This window comes from Gavia stellata, chromosome Z (assembly GCF_030936135.1).
Source record: "Gavia stellata isolate bGavSte3 chromosome Z, bGavSte3.hap2, whole genome shotgun sequence".
Classification (NCBI taxonomy): Eukaryota; Metazoa; Chordata; class Aves; order Gaviiformes; family Gaviidae; genus Gavia; species Gavia stellata.
In genome coordinates this window covers 821122-848464 of record NC_082637.1, presented here as the reverse complement: position 1 = coordinate 848464, position 27343 = coordinate 821122, and the positions used below count along the sequence as shown (strand labels likewise).

Genomic DNA, 27343 nt, shown 5'->3' with positions numbered 1-27343 from the left:
TTACTATAAAACCATTTCAATAATCAACCTTAGTCTGGGATTTGGAAGTAGATAAAAGTGAAACATCCATACATCTCAACTTGAAGAGTGTAAGTATATGCAAATGTAAAAAGACTCCCATAAAAACACTTTTTACATTGTAAGAATTGACTCACTAGCAAGTGAGATATGTTCCACCTACAAGTGACTGTTTTCTAGTTATCCATTATTGACTGCTGTATCTAAAACTGAAATGAACAAACTTTTGCCAACTCAAAGGGTAGCTTTCCAGAGATCAGATATATCTGTTCATAATACACTGTGTAAGTAGACACAAACATATTCTAGTGTTGGAAAGAGAGGCAGGCAGAGAAACAGAGAGCAAGTGAGAAAAAACCCTCTTAACTATTGACTCTGATCTCTTTATTCCAGGGGAAATGAAGGAATTGGCCATGAAAGGAATAAAGGCATATCACTCATACGAACAAGATGCAAAGAACAACCTCTTTCAATTTAGTGCAGGAAGCTGTAGTCAACTGTTGAAGAAAGGAACAGAAACCACACCTACATATGTCAGAATTCCTAATAAAATCTGACACTGACTGAAGTTTATCACCAGATATATCCTAATCTCAGCTGTACAAGTTCAGATGAGAGTATCTAGGGCCCTCTCAAAAGACTGATCACATCTGATTTGCTGACTGTGCAATTTAATGAAATGGCGCACCCAAGGTAACTGCTACTTAGCAGTTTGCTTTCAAAGACAAAATATGAAATGTAGCTCCAGTTTTATACCAACATATTATTAAAATGTGAAAAAGGTTTGTAATTCCAGGCATCGATAAAAAAAAATTACAATGCTGGGTTTTCATACCCTCGCACACATATCCTTCACTTTCACATTAAATAGAAATCAGTTGCACAAGGATTAGTAGCTCTGCAGAGAACTCTTGGCCTTTCTGTTTCCAGCAGTCCAAACCCAGTTCTGTGATAAAACATAGAAATCTTCATATCCTTACTCCATTTGGTTAAAAAAAATATCCTGAGTTTGTTTAAAAAATAACCCACTTTTTTGTACAATTATTGGGATAAAAAGCCTCTCCTCAAAATGCAGTAAATCAGTTCGTTTCATGAACATCTCTGACTTCTGTCACACTGTTGCCTAGGACCGCATCTAAAGGAGCCCGTTTTTTCCGTATGCTGCGTCCAGAAGCAATAAGATCAGCATACCCCCGCTGATGGGAGAAAGCGTAAGCAGAACGACGGCCAGATACCCCTCGGCGAAAAGCACTTTGCCTTCGCTTCCACTGTTGTTCTTCCGCCATGTATTTCTTCCGGTTCTTCTGAATCTTCATGCATGCAAAGACAGATGAGTTTACGGATTACAAAGGAAAACAGCTTGCTTGCGTTTACTGTCTGGGGAAATAACCCGATACTTTTTTACATCCTTAAACTGCTTATAAGGAGGGTTCTCTTGTTTAAATTTGATTTAACCGTTTCAGGAAGACTTACGGTACTATTTTGAACTTCATTATTTTCATTTATCTTTAAATGTCTTTCACTGAGGTGGACTGAAGATATGTAATTGAAAGCTGTTCCTGTACTCTCATGCTGACACTTCTTTAATATCTTTCTAAACAACACTACCGCAATTTTAACTATTTTCATACTGATATGCTATTTGCCAGCTCAAGGCAGAAGAGAAGCAAGCAAAACAACTATCTGCTATATTCTGACAGATAATAATGGAACTCCAACACAGCCCAAATAAAAACCCAAGTCAGGTCATCAGTAGCTTCAAAATAGGTTTCTGTGGTTTTACAAAGTCAAGTGCTCAGCGAAGACAAATGATGAATTAGCTCACACTCAACTGTGTGTGAGCTCATACACGTACCTCTGCATCACACAGAAGCACACAAGGAAGATACTGAGAAATAAAGACACAAAGTGACACTCTGCTTTGGATGGCAAAACATCATAGCACCAGTTGTCACCCAGCTAGAAGGCAGGCTGGGTCTGGCCTTTGGAAAGCCCTGCTGCCACCCTCCCTGGCCACAGGACCTGAGCTCCAGTCTCGTCTCGTTCTCCCTAGGGCACACTCACTTACTTATCTCCAATATTAGCAGCAATACTGACTCCTGTAAGTAAATACATGCCAAATTAACCAAAATAACCTAAGACTTTACTCACTCTCTCACTTTCCGAAGGCCAAATTGTCATTGATAGGAAACGCTGTGCCACTACAGGAAGTAAGCAAATGGCAATTGATAAAATCATGGTCAGCCAGAGGTACGGTTGTCTCAGAGCATTTGGAGCCGTTCCTAGGAATGAAAAGAGCAGAAATTAGTTTATGACATGATCAAGTAAACTAGTTGTAAAACACAAATAAGATACTAAAAGCCACAGCTTCTTTTCTGAGGACCTAGCATTCAGGTATTCTGTTGTGTATCACAACATGAAGCTTTTATTCAGAGACTCTACTATGAAGACAGCGTAATAGGAAAGAATTTTATAAAGCACTTCTATTACAACATAATAGAATAATTCACATCAAAGCCCTTTTAAGAGCTATGGGAGGCGGCAAGACAAACTGTTGGCTGAGAGAGATGCATGGCTTTTGTCCTGCTTTAGAACAGGCAAAGCAAGAAAAACTCCCCCTGGCATCATTGGTATGTGTGGGGTCTAGAAAGCAAGCGATATTTAGTAGCCAAACACCCAATCTTGTGGAACTTTATCTCAAAAGAAGTAGCAGTCACATCTTTATAAACTTCTGAAATGCATAAAGTATTCAGGTAGAAGGAAGTTACAGAAGTGTAAAACATTACTAAAGGCCAAAGAAAAACATATTAGAGGCAACTAACTTTTTTCAATGGGGTTCAGCTTAGAAATGAGAACATAAAATTGAGAGGGTTTGTTATTTTTTGGGGGGATATTTAGATCCAAGGCAACGCAAGAAAGATTTGTCCCTAGAAAATTAGGAAGCACAGTTTTCCTCAGAAAAAAAAAAAATTCCTAATGGCTGCTACTTACCCCTCCCTGGACTTCCAGCAAAATCCCAAGGAGCTGCTAACAGCATTTGGCTCTGTCTTACTTTGGGCTTTTACTTTCCACTGATCAGTCAGAGCAACTTGGCAAACACATACCCTGCCAGATCATCGCATTCCCTTTACTTTAAGCTGCCCCACCAATTTTAACTTTTCATTTGCAGACTTCTACTGCTGAGCACACCAAGTTCCAGCTCATTTTCATTGAAAGAAAAGAAGTATTCCAATAAAGCAACCTGGCCCCCAACATAAACAAAACCCTTCCTTGGAAGTGAATTAGTATTTAGCACAATTTCCTTTCACAGGCATCAGGTTCATGCCATGACATTTTGGCTGTAGTTCTGCTCAAGTTAGAAAGCTGTGTTAGACAGGAACAAGAAACAGAAAACACGACTGACCTGTGAACTGAAAGCCAGAAGGAAAGAGAACGTGGATTCCAGCACTGTGGAAGTCAAATGTGATACCAAAGTAAAGTGCAATACTGCCAAATACTGAAAAAGCATTAACAAAAGTCCAGTAAGACGTATCCAAGCCAATCTGAAAGCAAACAAAAGCTCCAATCAGTTTATTAACTCAAAATAATATCAACTACTCTGAAGACTGACAGCGTTTTGGTCAAGTCATCTCTCATCCACTTACACATCAGTCAGAGAGAGAGCATCAACAGATAAGAGGGAAGGCAAAAAGGGGAAGCTTTTTGCACATTATTACATTTTTAGCAGACAAATTTAGAAACATGTCTAGAAAGTGTTTTCAGAGCAACAGATATCAGGAAGCTAAGCTTACTTGCCTGAAAATTGACGACAAATATAAGAGAAGATGCTGCTGTGACAGCAAATGACTGATAATCTGAAGGTGCTTCTCCATCTTGTCCCATAGTTTTAAGGTAAGCTCCATACGGTATGAAGAAGATTATCAATGAAGTTATAGCTCCATGAAGCAAACTTAAAAAGAATTTCTTGTAGTTAAAAAGTAAATCTTTCTGTCCCAAAACATACAGTCTAGGGAACCGAAGACTCAGTTTGTCGCTCACATCCTTAATAAAGTGGGAAAAGAAAAAAAAAAAAGTTGCTGCAATTTCTTGTTCTCGGTGTGAGCATTGAAGAGTAAGAAGCTCAGCTATAGACTGTTCCAAAGGAAATGGCAGATTTCTTTTCCTTTTCAAATAGCAGTGTGGGCAGCAGGACTTTGCACAGGGTAATGCATGCAACTAAGGAAGAACCAAGTCTGGAGAACCTCTCTCACAAAGCTATCACACATCCTGTTTCCAAGCTTCTACATTTTTAGCCCGTTATTTGCAAAGACAAGAACGTTCACAGTTGCACAGCTCTTTACAGCTATGTGTTGTGTTGGAGTCCTTTCCCTACACGGTGAATAAGCAGAAGATGGGGGGTACGACTGCATGTCCTGACTTTAAGTCTCTAACAAATACTCAAGTGACAGCTTAATTTGGTACCAAATTTTTTTCTTAGCTTTTATCACAAAAGAAAGCAGAAACATTGATTTGCCTAATCAGCAAGTAAGCCTTGTATGGAAAAACAAGTGGAGAAGGCCAAAAGCACTTGTCCCACTGAATTAAAACAAATGCTACACACCATGACTTCCTGTCAAATAGTAATTTAAAATTGTGCAGCCCCTACATCTCCAGCTCGGAAGGGTAAGCAAGTAATATCTTTTCCATTAATAAAGCCACCTGTTGCTGTGCAGTGGGAATGATGTCATGGAATAGCAGGCACTCAGAAATATTTTTAACAAACATTATTAGCACTGAAGACCTCTGACCTGATTAACTTTGGCTATTTCAGTAACCCTCTGCTTATTGTCTCTTGTTACCTCACACACGGGAAGAGGAATGCATTTTTAAAAACTAAAAGACCAAACAAAACCCCCAAAATGCCTTATACATAAAACAAAGCAACCAGTTTCAGTGTAATTAAACACTTGATGTTAAATGCCTTTGGATTCATCTGTTGTTAACGACGTGGAGAATACCTGGTCAAGCAAGCCAACTAGCAGAACCGGGAGACTAGAATACAATACATTGTACAGCGTGATGAACCAGTCTTCATATGCTGTCTGCAAGAAGAGGAGAAATTTTAGTAGTTAATGATTTCTTTTTGATTACACCTTTTCCTTCTAATTCTTGAGAAAATTCACACGTGCTCTACTACAGCATTAAATTACCCATCTCAGTGTTTACCCAAAAGGCAAGCAGCACCTTCGCTGAAAGCTCTGCTGAAACTACTTTTAGGCTGTATTAAGCTGCCCCACTCCATACAAACCATGAGTGTTATCCGACCTGGAACACTATCAAAACCGAACACACCTCACACAAAGTGTCGGTCTGGTTTATAGCTGCACTTGTGACTGTGATGAGCACTTAGCATCTCACATAAAAAGAAACCAGGGTTCCCAAACTTGTATGTTCTTTTTTTGCTCTGTCCTAGGCATCCACAGTTTCCATCACAGAAAACAGCATTAACCTCAGGCAGGGCTGCTTGCCTGTGACTATGGCCCTGACCCTCCATGCTGGTCCATGCAATGACATCTGCCTGTCTTTTGCTTATGCCCATGGAGATGCATCTCAACTCTTAAAGTCCTTTCAACGCAATCTTTCGACAATATGTGAACTTCAAACACTGCCAGTTACAACAAGCACATGTCAAGCCATTCCAGACAGCAGTTCAAGATAAAAATTTGAGTTTTGTTTCCTACTGATATATACATGCTTCACCTAGGAGTATCTTAAGTAGAAGGGTTGGGAAAGATTTCCCAAACCGCTATATAACAATCTCTTCCTCCCCTCCTCCCTGTACAATCATGATACTGACTTTAGTGTTCTGAAATCATAACCAACTGCTTAGCTTGTAACTAACTAGCTTAGTAGTTATCACCTATTCTCCTGCAGAAGTTATTGATGATAACTTCAGGTTCCCATCATTTCCCAGGTTAAACCTTTGCTATTCTGCACTAACAAAAAGGAAGATCTGCTTGTTAGTATCACACATGAGCATGCCTTCTTACCTGGGCAGAAAAGCCATTAAAGAACGAATACCAGATGTGGACTAGTGTAAAAGCAAAGTTTTTGTAGAAAAAATATCTTAGAAACTTGCACATCCTAATGTAAGACCATCGTCCGTGGACCAGCAGCAGTCTTTGGAGGTAGCGGAATTGCCCAAAAGAGTAGTCACTTGACATGACGGCTTGCATCCCTTCTTGGCCACTGATTCCAACTCCAATGTGGGCAGCTAAGTTAAGGAAACAAATACCACATGCTATGTCGAACAAAGGGAGAGGAACAACATGACTTAGGGCAAACCTTCTACCAGTTCCTGTTCTCTGCTTCAGGTCCTCCTCCCTCATTTTATTTCTGTATACAGCACAAAGGCTGCATTAAAGACTAACACAACAGTGCATAAGCCCTTCCTTGTCCTTCTATTTACTGCGCACATCTCCACGTGGCTTGCATTCTCTCTCAGTGCTTGTTCCATCAGAACGGACGCTGGGAAATTTGACTAAGGGAGAACTAAGTGATGAGACAAAGCAAGCAAACCCCTAAACGAACTGGCCAGGCAGTTTACAAATACACTCCTAACATAAACCATATTCCAGAAGTTTCTTTCTCAGTGGGATTTCTCAGGAAGCGGTTCAAAGAGTGCCAGTTGCAATACAGCACAGCTAATGCCTCCAAGCAAGGCGGAGCTAAGCTATTACTTTGTTCTTTATATTACATTTTTGTAACGTACAGCATGATAATCAATGTAATTTGAGTCTCTTCTCAGGGAATGCCTACAGAAAAAGCTAAAATACATCAGCAAAAACCACTAACCATTTCATCACGGGCTTCCTCAAAAAGGGAAAGCACAGGCACAGAAGCTAACAAAACCCAAGTGATGTTAACGTGGGTAATGAAATAGATGGTAGAGTCTTCTGAACAAAGAGTAATAGCAAAGAGACTGCAGAAGAATGCCCAGAAGAGATCTTTCCTACCAAAAGAAGTTTTACAGCTGCCTTACTTTTAATCATGTTTACATCATTGGCACCGTCCCCAATAGCCAGAGTAATAGCTTTCTTGTATTTCTTCACAAGCTCAACCACCATGGCTTTCTGCTTTGGAGTCACTCGACAGCAGATCACAGCCCTGCATTCGCAGGCCAAATCAACAAAGTTCTGCTGCTGCTGTTCTTTGTAAGCTTCATCCCTTCTTCTCTTCTCAGTTTGCTTTTTTTTCTCTTCTGCTGTTCTGGGGAATTTCAGTTTAAGTTTCTTTTTCTTCTTTTTCTTCTCCAGCAGGATTTCATTCTGTGTAACAAAAATATTTTGTTTCCTTCTACACTATTTCAAATCACACTCCAAGTACTGCCTATGCAACACACTTAACTTCATCATGCTCCCATCACCCAATTTATAGCATTTTAATAAAATGCTCGTGCAGAGGAGTGAACAAAGAGCTATGGAAACAATGAAAAGAATGTATTTGGTGGGATTAACAAAAGCAAAATGCTTGTAATTTAGCGTCACAGCACTTCTTGCAGAGTTCAAAGGAGTATTTCTTCTGATGAGAACTAACTCACTTTTGAAAAACATTCTGGTACTTAAACTTCCCTCTCTCCTATTTCCCCATCTCCTAAAGGAAAGCATGACCATGCTCAACACATGTGGAAGTGTCCTTTAAATACCCAGATTAGCTCTGCGGCAGTTCAGCTGTAGTAGGGGGTAACAATTTTATATGCAATTTTATATGATGCTCCTGCTAGATTACCTTTAGGCATCCCCAGCCTGCTTCCTATGCCTTATACACAGATGTACGTTTCTTTGTACAAAATAAAGGTTTAGGGCTGGAGCGCTGGAACATGGCAGATGGTCCTTAGCTGTTCACCGGACTTTTTCTTTTACAGGTGTCTGTAAGAGCAGCCTGGCAACAGGGTGGGTAACAGTCACTGAATTACTGGCAGTATCTCTCATTTTTTTTCCATTAGACCAGAATCCCCATGAAGAATAAACAGGCTGAAAAATCAGACTGTACTTTTGCAGGGCCTTGGCTTTACTTTGACAGTGGCTATCAGGGTGATTTGAAAGGCCCAAGACATTCCTTATTTTACTGAGCACTATTTTCAACCTTCAAAACCAAAAATATTTCTGAATGTAAATATCAAACAGATGTGTTCAACTGGAGGCACAATGGCCAAAGAATTCTCATTGATTGGTTTAGCAAAGCAGACAAATGAAGAAAGCTCTCAGTGAAGGACACTGTGACTTGATGGTACCTCCAAAATCTCAAATACACAGGAGAATATGTTTTCTACATACCAACCAGGAGCCAGTGATGATTAAAGCACGATCTCTACTACCCTGGAAGAAGGGCTCGTTCATTCTTAGAGAAGAATGGGTACTTGATCCAGCTTTGTTCCTCTGGTTTTCCAACCTAGTTTGAAGAAGAGCACTGGAAAGAGAGGTGGATACTATTACAGGAAAAATCAAGGATAAACTTTAAGCTAGATCAGTCCCAGACTGAAAATCTGCAAGAAATAAATGCAATACATGCTGCAAGGACTTTTTTTACCATATATTAGGTGATGTTCTAAGCAGTGCTAAGAGCAACAGTGAAAAGAGGATCACACTGGTTTCATATCCTTGCTGTTTTGCAAATAAGGAAAAATTTGGAAAAACGAGTCAGGAATAGTTGTGACGCTGTTACAGGGCCCTAGTTTTTCTCCCAGCCCCATGTTGTTTTTCCTTGGGTCTAACAATTTTGACAAATTCTTTATGACTAAATGCTGAATACCTTGGGATTCATTGTGGTTTTATAGCATAGGTCTGTACTGCATACAGGAGTACAGGATAGGGTGAAGACCAGCTGGGGTAAATGCTGAAGTTCAGGGGCAGGTAGTGAGAGCAAAACCTAGCAACTACTCAAGATTTGGACTAGGGAGAGACCTGCTTAGCCCACTCCAGGTGGGCTCCAGGCTTGTCTGAACTTCAGGACAAATTTAACATCAGCGGTTGTTGACCTAGAATGTATAACCTCCTGCAAATAAAGATATTACCACCTCTACCCACAATTAAGAGGTTGCCTTGTAAAATTATAATTCCATAAAAAACAAAAGAAACAGACAATGCACAGCTGAACAACTGCCAAGAAATACTGTTCAGTCATTGAAGAGTCACTGTGGGATAAATCAATGTTACTGCTGGGTTAATTTTAAAAATTGAAAATTTTTAATTCCCACAAAAAAAATCCTTTGTGCTTTTCACTTGCCTGATATCTTCTCCATAGCAGATTGTTGTTTCATCTGTTAAGAGTTCACAAGAAAATCCAATATTTTCAGCAGTTTCTACAATAAAAAATAGGAGAGGAAAGTATTTACTTAAAGTTCTGTCATGAGTAACTGTTGGGAGCAGCAAAAAGTACCTGAAGTCCTTTTAAATAATTTTTGAAGTTACGTTTCAGTATGAGAAGTTCCCTTTCATTACCACAGTGTGGATGAACAGGGGGGGGGGGAAAAAAAAAAAAAAGTCATGCATAGCACAGAGGAGCTGGGAAAATGCTTGTTAATTATTTGTCATACAACAACTGTGTGGCAATGGAGGCGCAGTGGGTGACGGATTTAAAGTCAACAACAGGGAATTTTATTTCCTATGCAACATTTCCTATGAAATGTACATTACTGTGGAGGAATGCCTTGTCACAAGATGTTTTGAATGCAAAAAACTGTTAGCAACCTGGAAAAGTCTTACCAGCCAATTCACAGAAGATCTACCAGGGCCTATTTATGGTGGACATGCTGTTTCCATGTCAGAGAGCCATTACACCAAAGGTGTTGCAAGGATCAACCACAGAGTATGCCACACTACCTAGCCCCGTCCTTACTCTGGATTCCTTGAACCAAGGCTGTTGCCAGCATCAGAGAGATGCTGGTCTAGCAGCACCTCCATCCAGGCTGTAGTACAGCCATTCTTACTTACAAATGTAATGCCATTTTTTGAACTGACTTTAAATGTGTTGTCGGACTGCAGATTAGCAACTAGTGAAAGAAAAGCAAATCAATCTCTGTCAGCAACACTAGTGATTCTTTGAAAAGTAAGTTTTCAGTATAAAAAGACGAGTTTTGGTACCTGCCCTCAGAGCCAAGCAAGCCTGACGTTAAAAGCAAGTTGTCCTGCATTTGCTTTGCATTGGGAAAAGCAGTAGTTGGATATTTCCCTACAGAAGACAGTCAGAAAATCAGTCGTCTAGGCTAATCTGTTGGAGGAACAGAAGTTACACAGAAGCCCATCCAGTAACTCTGGACTGAGAACAGCTGAGATGCAATTCTGCACGTTGTAGAAATTCCTCCAGTTTTGATTTAAATGGACTTTCATACTAAGCTTTTCCAGAAAAACATATACTTTATTTCTAGTCTGCATTTGTCCCAGTTTATCTTCTAGCTCTTACCCTGTTTTTACTAGCTCTTCGGCTGTAAGTAAACCCACCTTTTTTGTCACCAGTAAGCACCCAGATTTTAATGTCTGCTTTTGAAAGTCTGGAAATAGTTTCTGGAACTCCATCCTGTAGTTTGTCTTCAATAGCTGTCGCACCAAGCAGCTGGAAGATATTTGAAATACAGGTATTCACTAGGATAAACATGTATAGAAAACTGGTTTAATTTCAGCAGAGAATGAAACTATTCTGGATATGTCTTCAAGCCGAGGTACAGCTCAAGCTAAGATTTCAGTAAAGACAAACTCTTGCATATAGAAGTGACCACACCGAAATACACGTACTAAAATACATTTCCCTTCATTCTATTAAGCTCTAAAATTTGGTGTGGCTCTAAAGCCAATAAAATACTGGAAAGATCTAAATCAAAATGTCCTAATAAACAAGGATAATTTATTTTCAAAAAAAGATGTTTCTTCTTATATAAGAATAAAGGTACACTAAAAATTTAAAGCTGGACTTACAATCAAGTCTTTTTCTATTTCCTCATATACTTTGTCCAGAGCTTCGTCACGATTAGTTGTAGCTACACTGGCCTCCATGAACTTTTTATTCCATGCTTCAAATTCACCATGACTAATGTCCTTATAGCACACGCAGAGTGTCCTAAGAGTTTCATTTGCAAAAATCTGAAAGATAATTAAAAGAACACATCCACAAAACAAAACTCTTCATTTGCAATCCAAACATTAGAGTTAAGATCATAAGCATTTGGTAAGTCTGATAAAACAAATATGACTGTGCAATTAGTCCTGGGTATTTCAGAAATGCCAAAAATTACATTATAGCTGACAAGGCACTCTGAACTGAAAGACTGAAGAGGTGACAAATAGAACGGAGCGTAGTGATCTGGAATACTGGTAACTATGAAAAAAAGCATGTCGACAAAATTTAAGTTCACTTCTCGTGAAAAGACAATGAATGCCTTTTTAAGAACATGCATGAAAACTTATATTGCTTTATTTCTCAGGTTTAGGATGACGTGTAGAGTAAATTATAGGTCTGCATTCGTTTTAATCGCTTCAGAAAAGGAAATTAATACAATTAGATTATAGTCAGAAATAAACAATTTTTGATTTAAAAACAGCATATAAAATAAAAACTTACATCTAGTGCTTCTTCTGTAGCTTCTCTCTTTAGATTTCTTGGGTGCAACCGTTCGTAAATTACTGTATCAGCCCCTTTACAATATAGCCTGATATTTCCACCTGATTCTCTTACTGTGGAGTAAAATATGAGAGGTTGGACAAAATGTTAGAGTACATTTAAAAAAAGGAAAAGTTTTAGATTAGATTTTTCAGTCTACTGCTGTTAAGTAGCAAAACTACAAGATCATGTTTCTTTTTCATCATCTCTAACATGGTTCAATTAAGTAACTTGGTTGACAAGTGCATTTCCTCTTCTCTTTCATGACAGCAGAGAATATTTAAACTCCCAAGGATTACGTTTTTGATAATAGTTTATATATTATTAATGTCTCACTTGCCCATAGGAGCTGGGCAGAGACATATACTAGAGATACGATGCACCATAATTATAGCCTTAAAAACAACAGCTCTCTAACTGATTCAAGACTGACTTCTTTAAAGATAGTTGAAAGTAAAACTAAGGAGCTATTTATACCTCAATAGCTAGAGGAACATACAACTTGTTTGTTCTCTGGGGAAAAAGGGGAATAAATCATCTTTGCAGCGTTTCTTCAAGCTCCTACTAAAGGGACCCAAGATCGTCTTCAGCAGAGGCCATGTCAAAACATCAGGACTGTCTAGTGGACACGTTTGCACCTAATTACAAAGCCTCTCTTTTGCTATACAGAGCTATGCAGATTAAAATCTATCACAGGACTGTGTGTTACCCAGCCGTAATTCTTGACTTCAACTTCCCTTGCACATACTTTTTCACCTATGAAATATGAGTGACCTTTTCTATAAAGGTTGGTTGTAATCAGCTTACCAATGACAGACATCCGTTTTCTATCACTGTTGAAATCCAAGATAGCAAGGACATCGTAAGTTCTTTCAATTCCCATTTCACTTATAGTGATGGTATTTTGTGTTCGTGAAAGAAAAACATAGCCGAAGTTTCTGGCCGCCATAACCAGGGCCCCTTCGTCTGGGGAAGCTGCTTGGTAATTGAGCTGACCTGTATCATTGAAACAGCGAAAAGAAGAGAAAGCCAGGATATACCTGAGCATTACAGGGGCACTCGGACACCACAGCTAAAAAATTCACACCCATTCTTTAGAGCACTTGAGAGCTGGACATGCAATGCCACATCCTTTCTTCTTCTGAAGTGAGGTCTAATACACCACTGCAGCACCCGGTAGCAGTGCACACAGATGAGAGGAACTAGGGACCCCCTCCTTTTTATTATGTGTACTTTCCAAACGGGTAAGTCGCTGAACCCTCTTCCCTCCAGGTATAAAGGCAAAAACTGTAACTTCTCTGTCTCAAAACAAATATAACTTGAATATCTTAATTTCTCAATACGTTCATTTTAGTGTTTTCAAAGGAAGCTCCAAAAGACAAATCCCTGGCCACAGACACCAATATAATGTATCGGAAACAACTCCAAAAATATTAGCAGGAAAGGCAAGAAAGGACAGGAGACTGCCAGTTTCACAAAGATCTTGCAAAGATAGGAGTAAAGCACTATTATTCTTCAATGTTTTAACTGAATCTTCCAACCTTATTTTTCACATTCATGAATTCTTCAATAGCCACTCATCTCTAAATTTAGTTTCTGTCACATTTTTGTTATTCTTTTCGGTTATTTGCTGCCAATACTCTTAGGACAGACATACATGATTTGTGTATGTCTATGGGGCTTCAAGGAGTAAGAGAATGAAACCATCATGCTGAAAACTCTTGTTTTTCCACACTGTAAACAAGTGTCCAAATGTGTTTGTACTTTCACATATGTATGTGGAACCAGAGACTATGCTAGTGTCATTATCATTTAATTTGAGGTTTATGCTTTTGAGATTTTAAAGATGTGTTTGAACAGAGAGAAGACCTGTAACATGAAAACGCAAGACCTCCGTATAAACTGTTCCCCTACCCTCCTAAATATGCTGTTATTTAAGATTGGCATTTGCCACAACTGTAACTGTCATAACGACAGTCCTCCTCCCATAAAGGGTCAGACAAGTGCAACAGAGGGAACAGCACCGGCTCTTGCTTTTGTTTAATTTAAAAGAGCAGCCTAGCACTCTTTCTCACTTATGGGATCAGCATTGGTTTTGGACCTCTCCCGTGCGCAACTGGATTTGAATTATTGTTTCCCCAGACATACTCACCATCAGAAGTGTCAACCATGACTGTATGACAAATAGCAAGCAGAAAAAAGAACTTTTGAATTTCTGGCTCCTTTCCTGATTTTATTTGCTCTATCAGATAGTGATCATAGAACGAGAACTTTCCATCTGCATACATGTTCCAGCTGAAATCCACTTGCTGCTTAGAAAACAGAAGAAGAGAGAGTTTGAGTTATGTCATGTGCAATTGCTTTGTGCCTACCTGCATCTCTTCACACTTTGGCAAGGGAACGTTTCCTGTTCTACAGGCCATAGGGACTTCAGCGCCAGATCAGACCTACCTACCTCTGGGTGGCTCTGAAGCTGCCCTGCTCCATCCCGGCAGTCTCCTGAAACGCAAGCACCATCAGTCAGAAGGCACAGGACAGAATAACAAAGTTCTTACAACTCATTCACAAAGTGAAAAATATATAGAATATCTACTGTCCTAGAATAGCTCAGATTTTTAAAAAAGCAAGCTCTTTCACAGCTGCAGTACCTTTGTATACTAGTGCCACCGAAGCAAATCTAAGAAAAAAGCACGTGGTGGAATTATCATAAAACATTCATGTTGGCTTAACATGGCTTTCACTGTCAGAAATTCCTCATCTCTCTTCAGAGGTAGGATGTTTAAAAAGCACATGGCGTTAGCACACTGCATTTTTCCTTATCTGAACCAACGAAACAATAGTTTTGGAGCACATATGCTGTGTATTCTAAATTTTGAAATCCAGACAAGATTGGAAATTGAAGTAGCTAACACCAAAATGAAGAAATTGCTGTTCTTACTCCATTTTCTTTTTTGTTTCTAGATTAATTTTGACCCTGAAGCATTTCCACCAGAAGTAAAGCATTCTGTAAATTACTCATTTCTGACATTTCTACTGGGAAGTTTCCACTCAGGTCCATCAGTTTCCCCTTTTTAAAGGGGAAAACACCAACAATTCAATTTTACTGGAGCTTTAGTCAATGCCAGGGCTAAATCGTGGTAGTTCAGTTGAAACTAAAAGCACTCGTATGCACCCAATTTCAAACAAGCATTAAAATTCCTACTCATTTGTATAGACTGCTCAGAGGCTGCCAGCTGTGCTATACAGGGACTTGCAGGGTCTTCCCCCTGTGTTCCCGATACAAATCAGAGCTCCTGTGCTAGCCATGGTTTTAACTACAGGGCACAGCAACGTGGCACAGACTTACCGTATCTTTGGCCGTTTATGCAACATTTTTTAAATGTCATGATGTTCTGTGTAAGTGTTCCCGTCTTATCAGAGAAGATGTAGTGGATCTGCCCCAGCTGCTCATTCAGCGTGGTGGTTCTGGCTTTCGCAGCTGTGTCCTTCTCAGGGTAATACATTTGCAGGTCCCAGTTTATAAAATAGCTTTGGCCCAAACGAATCACTTCAACGCTAAATGGAATACAATGATTTTTCTCACTCCCAGCTGCATCTCATAGTTCAAAATAACGACCTACTATCAGATCCAGGGGACTCTGACTATTTTCCAGGACTCAAATTGCTCATATAGCCCAGGAGCTTAAGAAAAAACAATTACATTTACCAGCACATTACAGAACACCATCACCCCTACACAGGCCACTCAAACTGATGTCGGACCACAGAGCTCAGCTTCAACAACACCGCAGTAACCGGGGAAAAGCCCTTACGGCCTTATCAAGCCAGAGTATCGATGGTGCTGCTCCCATAACAAATAGAAATGCCACTTGGGAATAGCATTTTAAGTACAATATGGAGAAGAGTGGGTAGGAGGCTGGATGACTTCAAATATGTTACAAACAAGTTTGTCAAAGGCAAAATTATTCATACTTCACGGAGCAGTAAGGCCTCTTTTGAGAATAAATCTGGAAAATATGATTTTCCCATCTTCTTTTTTTTTTTCCAAATAGTTTCCTTCACGCACTGTGACTGCAGAATTAGACCGAGAAGTTAAATACTAGCAGGATCAAGGCTCCAGCTTTGTCAGAGATCATTGCTTGGGAAAACGTTTTCCTTACTCGAAGTATAGAGCAGATACGCTTAATACTGTAAGAAAAGCTTGATATCTCTAAATTTGGAGTCAAAGATCCTTGAGTGATGATTTTATATGAAAGCAATACGGATCACTTTCTTGTAAAATCTCAGTGAAGAGGGTGAGTGTATCCAATGCCTTTTCAGTAAGACAGAGAATTAACATGCTTTCCCATCCAATGTGAAGCTGCATTTGTTACCACCAATGGGAAATTAAGTCCATTCACCATTAATCCGTATGTTAAGTAATTCAACCCTATCACCAGTTCAGCTACTAAAAGCCAAGGTTTTTACCTACCTCACATAGAGGGAAATGGGAACCATGGTGTTCAGAACTATGATATATCCCCAAAAGTTAAGAAAGCCACGATACGGAGGACTGAAGTCTTGTGCATCGTAGAGGTACCAAGACGAGTTGCCAATCTGCTGCTCCCAGTAAGTGTGTCCAATAGCAAGGCCAGCCGACAGCAGGATGAGGACAACAAAAATCTACAGTGCACACAGAGAGGCCTGTGACACTTCAGAAACACTTCCTTGACTTAAATCCCAAATCTCATGTTCCAAATAGAATATTACATGTATTTGTAAGTAAGAAGGGGAGCAAACCTTTCCCACAAATGGTCTCTTCAAATAATCTGGGTTGTAATATTAGTCTATTCCCCAAGCATCATTTTCATGTTTTTACGTTTATCTAAGCAGGCAGCAAATAGGGTACGTGAACATGCTCGGAGCAGGGGCAGAACTGCAGTCATGCTGAGTTAAGTGCCTCTGCCTGCTAACAGGCCAGCTCCTCTCTCCTCTTTCCCCATCCCAGGGAATCACACTCAGTAGAGCGCAGGTTGTAGGACAGCGCGTATTCCTCATACACACACCCCGCGGGTGCTGACCAAGGACAAACACCACAGGTGTTGAACCTTTCAGGCTGAACGGACCTCTGGACCCAGGTCAGGTCTCTGTCCGACAGTTTAGTGCAAACAAGCAGAAGCACCTGCAATACTGGGTTTGAAGCACTTTTCTGCATCACGTAGGCTGCCCTATACCTGCAGGTTAGGGTCGCAGATTCCGCCAACAGCAAGGCACCTGTTTAGATTCCCTCCTACTTCAACCCAAATCGTCAGGTCAAAACAAAGTGGAAACATACTTATCACACCAAAAGAAAAAAAAAGTTTCCTAAATTTGCATTCACTCTATTCACTTTAAAATGAACTCAAACATCTGAATTTTAAACAAAAAGGCTTACAGTATAAACCATGTAATTCATAAGGGAGTCAATTTTTGTCCTTTTAAATCTCGTCCTTCCACTATTTTTCATTATTTTTGTATCAGCACCTAAAAATACAAAAAAAAGGAAAGATACAATACACAAACAAGTGCTAGTTTTACTATTTTACAAAACTGGGACATAAAATACAGTCCATGTTTATAAGACAAAGACGTAATTTCACTCTATAGGGCATGCTTTTAAATATTATGCATGTTCAATTCATAAATACCTGCAAATATGACCACTCCATGGCAGAAGTCTGTATTCCTGATTTTACATCCACGTAATAAAATCTTATCAGCATCCAGTGAGTAACTCATGTTTCTCCAGAATAATGTTCCTGCAAACTTATCCAGTCGGTTATTAGGTTCTTCACATTCAATTAGACCTAAAAAATTTGGAGGAGAGTATGTTTAATATACAACAGTTAAATAAAAATGCATTGATTTGTACCCACCGTGGAAGTAGTTTTACTTCATGAGGTTGTTTATTTGAGAAAACGAGTATTCTGAATAAACACCTTCTTTGAAGTTTAGGGTGTACAAATATTCAGTGCTGTACTGCTGATATTTTAAATATGGTATCTTAGGGTGGTATTTTGCTTTCCAAATTGAAACAGCAGAAAGAATTCCTTTCTGCACCAAGACCAGTACACACAGCATTTACTGCCAAATAGGGCACTTTTTGTTCACCTTTCCTTTTAATATTTCTCAAATTTTAACAAATGCCTGCCTACAAGAGTGTATGTCCCTCCGGATCTTACACTTTAGCACGGACGTAGTGTTCAGTTCATTTTGCCATTGAAGACTGACTAGCAATGATCCCACAAGGGGAAGACAATCTTCGTGCAGTATGTTGCTACAGATACATGTTGCCACTGTGCATTGCTATGCTGTGCAGATACCTGAATATTACAGCTGAAAAAGTGACATTTTACTTTGACGCTTAAGACTTGCCCTATTCCTACTGCCTACTTTATGATCGGCACTTGATGCTATATATTTGCATTTCTATTCCCAAAACTGAGCTCATCCTAAAATTTTGGTTCATGCTGCAGTTACCATTATCAAAACTGTGTTTCAGAAACAAATAAACATAAACGTCACCGTAACTGCCGGTTGCTACAGAGGAGCACAGAATGGCAGCTTCAGACCAAAACACTGCTGTCTCTAGCCCTGAACCGCGTCTCTCATCAAGACTGGTGGATGTGCAAGGAAGAGTAAAATTACAGGTGCAGGCCACTGAAGTGCTTTCAGAGTCTCACAGCAAGTTGCAGCCAACAGATCTCCTGAACAAGAGCCGATGTCTTTGTGGGCAGGCTCTCCTTCCATATAAATTTGCTCGAGAGACGTTCTTTGAAAGCACAAACTTTTTACATCCGCAACATCCTTTGGCAAACTGTGAATTTTAGCTTAACTATGTGTTCCGTGAAAAAGCGTCTCCCTTCTGTTTATTTTGAATCTGTCAGTTGCTCATTTCACTTTGTGTTCTTCAGTTCTCATACTGGAGGAAACCAGGACCAGTGCCTACTTGCTTACTTCTCCATGTCACTCTGTTGTCTTTTTTTTTTTTTGTCCTTTTTTTTTTTTTTTCTTTTAAGCATTTGCAATTTTAGGATTGCTAAAAAATTCAGCTTGAGATAAAACTCTGTGTCAGATCTCAGTAAGAGAAGGGATTCCTGCCCTTCAAGTTTCCACATCATGCACAGAAAGCAGCTACATCATAATGATAAATATGAAAAGGGCAATAGAAGATATTTTCCAGATCCAATCCCAACAGCAAACATACTTTTTTCCAAAGAAAACAGGCAGGCAAAGACTAATAAAAGGCTCTATCATCTCTGCTTAGGGTACCACAGCTCATTCATGGCAAAGGTCTCATCTTCAGACAGACTATATTTTGCTCAGCAGCACAGTTTCCTTTCTGCAACTTGCTTACGCTGCCTTGTGACAAAAGCCAGGAAGCCACTAACTCCAGAATCACAAACACCAGTAGCAACACTTCCGTCCCCACCCATGTTTTATTTACTTGTACTGTAAACTGCTTGAGCAATATTTGAATAGTTGTAAGAATATAACTGTACAAACCATTGAAGTCTGCCATCGCGCTTTCTTCTTGAAGATACCTGTGTGTCACCTCAAGCGCCATTTTGAATTTTAAGTTAGTCTCACTAAGAAGAAAGGATAAAAAGGTAATTTTATTAAAAACATGGATACAGGAAAGAAGTTTGAACAAAATTAAATTAAGCAAATCAATATGCCACAGGTACCAACGTCCTACTTGGAAGCAATGGCAAAGTCATGCATTTGCATGGATATGAAGCATTCACGAACCACATCACTAGTTCTTACACCGGCTGCTTTTCTTCACAAGTGAAATCTTACCCCTTTACCTCTGCTCACTGTAGATAAGTGAAGCTTCTCGGAATCATTGTTTTGCTAAGGCAGTAATTAAGTTTGAAATAATGGCTATTTGAAAGCAATATTTAAGAACAGATATTGTTAAAAGCTCCTATAGAAAAAAATCTTTTGGAACACAAACAGATCCTTGTTTTGCATGATGTTGTAAGTCATCATTTTTAAGATTACTAACGGTTGAGCGAGGAATACACTGCTCATTTGGAAAAACTAACACCTCATCAGGTGAGGTCTGTATCATTATGGACTTCTCTAAAAGAATTCAGCACTAGCTTTTCTGACAACATGAACTAAAACATTTACAAAGTAACAGAGACAGTAAAATTTTTGTTATCTAAGCAGTTTCTAGGAAAAACTTCCACAGAAAAACATGTATTTTTGTTTTCCCACTGACAGGGAATAAGAAAAATTTCAAATCATAGAAAAGTCCAGGTTGGAAGAGACTTCTGGTAATCAACAGTCCAGCCTCCTGTTGGAAGCGGGACGTTAGATGAGGTTATCCAGGGCCCTGTCAAGCCAAGCCTTGCCTGTTTCCAGTGAGGGAAATTCCACCACTTCTCTGGGCAACCTATTCCAATGGTAAAAATTATCCACCATGAGAACAAATACTCTTGAATGCAGACAGAATATCCTCTGGAGCTACTTGCATCCATTGCTTCTTGTCCTGTCAGTGTGCATCCTTGTGAAGAGAGTATCTTCTCTGTAACTATCTTTGAGATACTGGAAGACTGATTAAATCACCTTTCTCTTCTCCAGGCTGAACAAATCCAAGTCCTTCACCCTTTCTTCATATGTCATGTTCTCCAACACTTCAGACATCTTTGTGGTACTCCTGTGGACCCTCACTAATTTTTAATGATCCTTGAATTGCGGGAGTCAAAAACTGGACACAGTTTTCCAGGTGTGGCTTAACAAGTGACAAGTAGAGTCTGAAACACACACTTCTTGTCCTTTTACCAGTAAACCAAAATTAAATCCAAGAAATCCTTAAATAGAGCCTTACCCATCTAGTTCAGCTGTCTCTACATAGCAGAGACTGTTTGGTTCTGAGCTGGATAGCAGCAAAATGTCAGCCTAGAAAAACAAATAAATAAGCATCAAATAAATCCAAGTCAAGATTCATACAGAACTCTGTAGAAACATAAACCAAACATATCTAAAGCACTTACAGGAACGAAAGTATTTTTCCTCAGACGAATGATATCACCAACTTTAATATCTTTCCATTTTGTGTTTTTGAACCTAATATCAAGATAGTTTAATAATTATTACTATTCAATCTAGAACACTATGCACTCTATAAATCTTGAAATATTGAACTTTCCTTAGTACAAAAACATTACATCTTGTTTTTTTTTTCTTTTTGGAAACTGCAGTTTAGCTGGGGGATCTATAAGTTAGAAGTCAACCTACCTCTTCTCTTCCCTCTTCACCTATATATGAATTTCCGTCCTTCTCTCTAAAGAAGTTGCTCTTAGCACAGATTTCGTGCCACAGAATTAAGTTTAAATTACTGCTTTGGGCAATTCTCTTCCATTTTCAATTAGGTTTTCACATAGGCATGTGGAACAGTAGAAAACAAAAAGCTGAACTTTCCCTGTCATCTATGGTTTAAGATCTGTGATGAAACTTAGTAATAAGGCAACAAACATTACTTACAAAGTTAATAAAAGGAACAGTACGCACCTTCCATCCCTGATGACTTCGCATGTCCTATTATTAACCTCACTGTCCATCCTGTGACGAGCCTGAAAACCAGGAGTAGAGAATGTACTCCCTACAGCGTATCATAATTAAAGAAATGAACAACACTGGGGGTTTTCTGCTTTTAATATTAATAAAATAGATTTCTTACAACGTCATCCATTAGGTCTTTGACCGCAGTTATTCCCAGCACCAAGAGTAAGGGCACCAGTGTTGTATACCATGACAGGGTAGTTATTTGGGGAATCGACTACAAAAGACAAATAAAATCAGTTCAGTACAGGATTATCAATCAAGCTCAATTCAGAGACATTTAATAGTGATCTGACCAGAGATAATTTTAAGTCAGGTTGTGAAGATGAACAAAACTATCAGGGGAGAGTTTGACCGTGCTGTTCTACCTCAGCATCACCTTCTTTTTAACAACTGTAGTTGCTCATATTTTCTGTTGGAGCTTTGGATTCATGAGTGGAACTTAAGGCCGTTTGTGTTTTACAGAGTAAAAGAAACATCTTTTCCCCATGAAATTCATGAACTCTGCAACTAGCTCATCCTAGCTAATACAAAGCTAGTGTAGGTCTTTCCAGATTTCTATTAAGATGGGCTTAGTTTCTGCAGCAGTACAGATACAGTCCCTTACAAAGTACCCTGCAATTTCCTGACAGGATAGTACTGAATTGTGTCATATGTATTATTCAGCTCAGTAGATCAGCATGGCAAATTCACTTCACAGTTAGTATTCTGTCTGTCTTTCTTACCTGCAAAATGAGAAGAACGAGGAAATAGAAGTTGGCTGCTCTTTTAAACTGTTCAAACAGATTCAGTGGTAGAAAAGTGATAGGGTTGTACTTGTATGTCTTAATTGCATTTCCCTGTTGAAGAAAACCAAATGTCATTTGCAACAGCAGATTCTTCTTACATTACAAATGTACAATGCATATTTTTAAGTAAAGCATTTTACTAGTGAAATCTTTCCTATGAACTTTGTGTTTTTTGAGTTGTACGTTTCCTCAACAGTTTAACATGGGTCACTGTCTTAATGAAATAAGGCAAAAAAGGTCTGTTTCACCAACATGAACATACCCCAAAAAGCATCTCAGACTGCAGCTTTAGCTACACGGAGGACTACAGGGCATTGCACAGTCACAGTGTGGAAAGGTTACAGCCTCTCCCCAGGTAAATGACACAGTGCACATGGCACTGCTGGATGAGCAGAGAGAAGAGGAGGAAAATTCAGTGCTCTCCTCCTCCTAGGCAATCTTCTCTGTAATACCTTTTGACATTATTTGCTAGATACACGATATCACTATTAGGGCTATAATTGGTCTCAGGCATCAAACTAGACATAATGAATCCAGATACAAAGGACTGTTAATGAGACTTATTCAGGAAGGACAATGTCAGATCCAGCAAAGGTTAACTCTCATGAGTGCCAGTCCCTACCTAGTCCAAGCATGAAGAATTTCTATTTGAATAGCTCCAGTTGTAGCAGTTTTACTATTAAATGTTCATACTCATGCATGAAGTAATCCAAACTGCCTCAAGTCTGCAAGACAGGTATCTCAGCAAGTACAAGGGAACCACCGAGCCAATGCATCACAGACAAAGGCGGACAGTCCATGTGTAACCCTGCAGTCCAAGCCTCTGTCACTCGCAACCAGCACCACATACAAGCACCATACCTTTATTACTTTGAAAAGTTACAAAAATCAGGAACAGGAGAAAAGATATTCAACCTTTTGTTTTGATAAATTAGATTAAAATGTCCCCTTTATCATAATTAGGTGGATCCAGAATGACACTGTTTAAATTACTAGACATTCCCAAATGTCTACTTTTAAGACTGTCCCAGTCTAGCTTAATCAAGATATTGCTTAATACTACACTGAGACTTCTTATATGAAAGATGACACCTATGCAGATGTTTGCAACAGCCGTAGTTGAGCAGGTAAAACTAGGAATTTGGACTGAGGACACCTGGCTTCTAATTCTCTTATCTCATGTTAAACAAGTCTCTTGATACCTTGGTTTTCCATTCACAAACCCAAAAGCAGTGATACTTCCCCACCTTTGATGGAAATCCTAAGGAAGTGTTAATTGTGGCTTCTACACTAATCAGCAGTGGTTGGAAAGATCTTACTGAGATTAAGAAAGTATTCACCCTGACAAGTACTATTAGCACGTAATTGAGATAAAGAAAACTTACCGCGTATTTGCTTTTTTTGAAGCACAGAAATATTGTTCTCTTAAACTGGGGCTGTTCGTAGAAGCGTTCGTCATTTGCTTTAACTTGCCAGCTGCAGTCTGGAAGAGACAAGGCAAAATGGGTCAACACCCGATTGTTATAAACATGAGTGCACAAATCTGCCAGTTTCAGGTTCTCTCTCAAATGCCATCTTTTAAAGGTACTTTCAGTTGAAACAAGACCAGTACCTGCTTTTTAGTACATAGTCTAAAAAAAGATTTTCAAGAAATTGCCAGGCTATTTGTCTTTATTAACAATTAAAATATAATCTGACGTAGGAAGAAGTGGTGATTAACAATTTGGAAGTTCTATGAGAAACTGAAAACCTATCAGAGTAACACTCGTTCATGATAAATTCCCTTTCCCCTCTTCCAGTTTGCTTTTGCTGCATCTGTGAAGCCCTAAGCACCCAAAACGTGATTTCTCAGTCTTTCTAGAAAGGAAAAGGTCCACTCAACTTTTGAAAACAATTATTTCATATAATAATACTATGCAATGGTTTTCATTTACAACCATAAAAAAGTAAAAATCTGAAGTGCTCATTTTATTTTGTCAGTCATCGATTTTGTTTGATTGCTTGAAAATTCAGGAATATGGATTGTGTTTTGCGGTAAAATTTAACCAAACTAAACAAGCAATGTCTGCAGCAGCCTTCTGAAGTTGTGGACCATAAGCTGATAAAATTGCTTACAAAGCAGCCGAGAAATCTTGCCTCCTTCTGTCACCTTCAGTATTTAGCGTTTAAAACCTGACTTGACATACAGTCTCTCTAAGGAAAAAGTTTCTAGAGGACCTGCTAACAAACCATCCATCTCCACCTTAAGGTCCCTATCATTAATCTAAGTCCTACAAAGTCCACCTTTAAATGGGGTTCATCTAGGACATATATAGCTTTTGGCTGACCACTATTTACTGCCAGAACGCCTCCTGCTGTCAAGTTATTTTCCATGCCCCCTCTTTCACAGGCTACTTCTTTCCCTCCAAGCTCCTTCAGATCCCTCGCCTGCCTTCAAGCCTGTATCACTGATAGCGCTATTAATCCTGCTACCCACACCCACAAGTTCAGGCCCTGCCCACATCAAAGAAACTCCCCGCTGAACTCATTCAGCAAGTTTTTAAGCCAACTCACAGGAGTGCTTTGCCTGCCTGGGAAGGATGAGACAGACAGTATTTTGAAATTCAGCTTTCCTGACTCATCAATCAAGTATCTCCCCCTTTTCTCCAACCCACAATAATTGTCTTAATGGGTGCTCTCTTTGGTTTCATGGGATACTTGTGACCTAAGCACATCGAGCACTGCAGAGCATGGATGGGGTGAAACTCCCGGAGGCAGAGGTGTGGGGTGGCGACTGGCACACGCTGCCAGGGATGCATGGGGAAGCACGTGTGAAGGAGCTCCTGAGCTGCCATAAGGGCCACTGTAAGGCAGTCATGTCTGATAAGGCTGACTCAGACTTAAAAACTCAAATGCAGACACAAAGCCTTTTTTTTCCCCCCATCCACACATAAAGCAAGTTCTTGTTTGATGGATCTGGGATCTTAACTGTGACTATACAACTTTCATTTCCAGCATATTCGTTGCAAGCTGAGAAGATAGTAGAGAAATATTTATCTTGCTGTAGCACTTGTATTTAAGATTGCATAAATGAAAACATACAACAGATGGTGCATCCTGGTCAGGGCTTACATAGAAGTGCTTAGAGTCACAGGGTTTTAGCTGCCTTACATAAAATTTACAAAAAAATTACTGGAGGACCAGATTTTGGTTTAAAAGAAGATAAGCATTACTGAAGTGCATGAATTGAGAAGGTTATTAATGACAGGACTGAAGAAAATTGTAAATATGTCTACAAGAACATTTCTTCACCGTATTCACAAAAAACATTGCAGTGTTGATAAAACCTTAGCACCCCAGATGGAAAACTGGCAAATTAGGTCTTAAATAAAATCTGCAGAAAGGAAGCTCCCTGAAATTACTTTAAACTGCTTAACAGTGATATTAATACCTAATATTTGGGAAGCTGCATCAGTAATTCATCATCTTTACATGAATATAAAGGGAAAACCATCTCTGTTGAGGGGAAAAAACAAGAAGCAAAACGGATGACGTTTTAGTAGCACTACCTGAATATAATCAGCTACTGAACCAGTCAGCAGGTTCTACAAATTCTGCAACTTATGCCAGAAATTTATCTATTCACCAGAAAAAGCAGGCAAAGATGATTTAAACAAACAAAAAACCTCAAAGGGTGTAAAGAGGAAAAAAAAGTAAAAATCTGGCAAAGTTTGTCAACTGCTTACAAGCTCTATGATTAGAGCACTGGCCTACCAAGCCTGCATGGGAACATCTCTTACCTCCTTAAAGCTTTTGCCCTAGCTCAGAGTTCAAAGGAACTCTGCCATATCCATAGCTCTAGTCCATGTTTTGGATAATAATTTGGGTAACATTAACTGTATAGACAGCAGAGACTTGTGGTTACACTGAATAAGCGGGAGCTGTGAGTCCTTTGGAGAACAGAATCAAAACTCATCTCCCTGCTTTCAGATTCTCTCCAATTCACCAGGATAAAGGAAAGGGCATGGTACACTTCAGAAAAGAAACTGAAGGTATAGGTGGTCCTGTTTTAGTTTTGTTTCTTGTGCTTATACTAGGCCACAAAGCCACCTGTGGCTGCTGGTGCACTGTGTCTACAAAATAAAATATCTGGATAAAAGAAGAGCGGGGAGCAGGAGGGGAGAGCAAAAGTCATGATGAGAACTCAAGAAAATATGACAGATGATAAGAGGCTAAGAAAACTGTGTTTATTCTATAGACTGTGTTACCTCATTCACCGTAAAAAAAACCCAAAACTAAACATGTAATAGGTGGTTATAAAATTGAAAACACCTAATAGGTGGTTATAAAATGAGAAGTGATCAACTGTTCCCTATTGCCACACAAACAGGAAGAAAAGTGTGTGTGTGTGTATATATATATATATATATAAAAATATATAAAACAGGCTGTGGTTAAATAAAAAGTACTCACATTGCAACACTGAAAATAAAAAGGTATTTAGGGGAGTTACAGACTTTCCTTGGCCAGAGGTTAAGAACAGGTATGTCTAAAACATGCCAGAGAGCTTCCTCCCATTTATCCTTCTACGCTGGTGGCAGCACACAGTCTGCACTTGACAGGTTTCTTTGAACTCCTACTCACCTTACCTTTCTGCAGTTCTGAAACTACTGCAAATAAAGAAAATCAAGAGGCCGCAAAATTAGCATTGAGGCTGAAATCTCACCTGTGCCAGACTTAGAAAGCAGAAATACATGCAAACCAACTGACTAAATACAGCAAATAGGCTCATGCTGGTTCAAGTTTCCAGATGATGGGGAAGACAAGTATCTGAAGTTCTGTTCGAGCAGTTCTCAGAGACCACAGGCTATGTACATCTAGGGCCTGCCTTAATTAAGACGAGGTCACCGTGCAGATAATTAGCTTTACGCAACGAGCAGTGGCACAGAACTCTGGTTGCAGATTGGAATGAAGCTGATTTCATTCTGACATTTGTTAAGCTGAATTGCCATCAATTACTCCTCCACAGATTCAGATAAGCCATTCCAAATCCCACCTAATGAACAACCACAAAAATCAAATTGATCTATGCATGGCTCAGCCTCTGTATTCAGGCTCATTTGCTACCCAAATCAAGTTTCTGTCATAATGTTACCTTTTTTCAATGGCTCTCGGCTCTCTTCCGCGTCTCTGTCGATTCGGTTTTGTCCTGGTTCGACCACAGGCTGCCGACTGTCCAACTCATCCTCCGTTTCATCGTCACTGTATGGCATCACCTCATCGTTAGGCTGGGAATCCTCATCAAAGGTGGTCTCCGAATCCCTTTCTGAGATCAT

At 39.4% G+C, this 27343-nt stretch overlaps 1 protein-coding gene across 1 annotated transcript; it reads right to left on the bottom strand.

The window, feature by feature from the left end:
- Positions 1 to 1097: 1097 nt before the first annotated feature.
- On the bottom strand, positions 1098 to 27343 carry ATP8B1 (ATPase phospholipid transporting 8B1). The gene is made up of 27 exons (XM_009815701.2): positions 27163 to 27343; positions 23414 to 23511; positions 21966 to 22079; positions 21359 to 21457; positions 21190 to 21251; positions 20673 to 20745; positions 20507 to 20577; positions 19174 to 19256; positions 17316 to 17474; positions 17063 to 17151; positions 16121 to 16311; positions 14996 to 15204; positions 14105 to 14148; positions 13802 to 13958; positions 12457 to 12645; positions 11611 to 11723; positions 10968 to 11132; positions 10497 to 10608; positions 9283 to 9358; positions 8334 to 8466; positions 7040 to 7325; positions 6048 to 6271; positions 5016 to 5099; positions 3814 to 4059; positions 3422 to 3560; positions 2170 to 2300; positions 1098 to 1328 (listed from the first exon to the last, which is right to left on the bottom strand). Exons 1-27 carry the CDS (start codon positions 27341 to 27343, stop codon positions 1098 to 1100), a joined length of 3759 nt encoding a protein of 1252 aa, XP_009814003.2.

What these genes read in the sequence shown, in the direction of transcription:
- ATP8B1 (XM_009815701.2), bottom strand. Translation starts at nt 27,343, where the DNA reads ATGATCTCAGAAAGGGATTCGGAGACCACCTTTGATGAGGATTCCCAG. An exon ending in CTACAGAAGAAGCACTAGAT is followed by an intron (nt 11,133 to 11,610) that starts GTAAGTTTTTAT and finishes ATTATCTTTCAG; the next exon opens with ATTTTTGCAAATGAAACTCT. An exon ending in TGCTATGGAGAAGATATCAG is followed by an intron (nt 8,467 to 9,282) that starts GCAAGTGAAAAG and finishes CTCTCTTTCCAG; the next exon opens with TGCTCTTCTTCAAACTAGGT.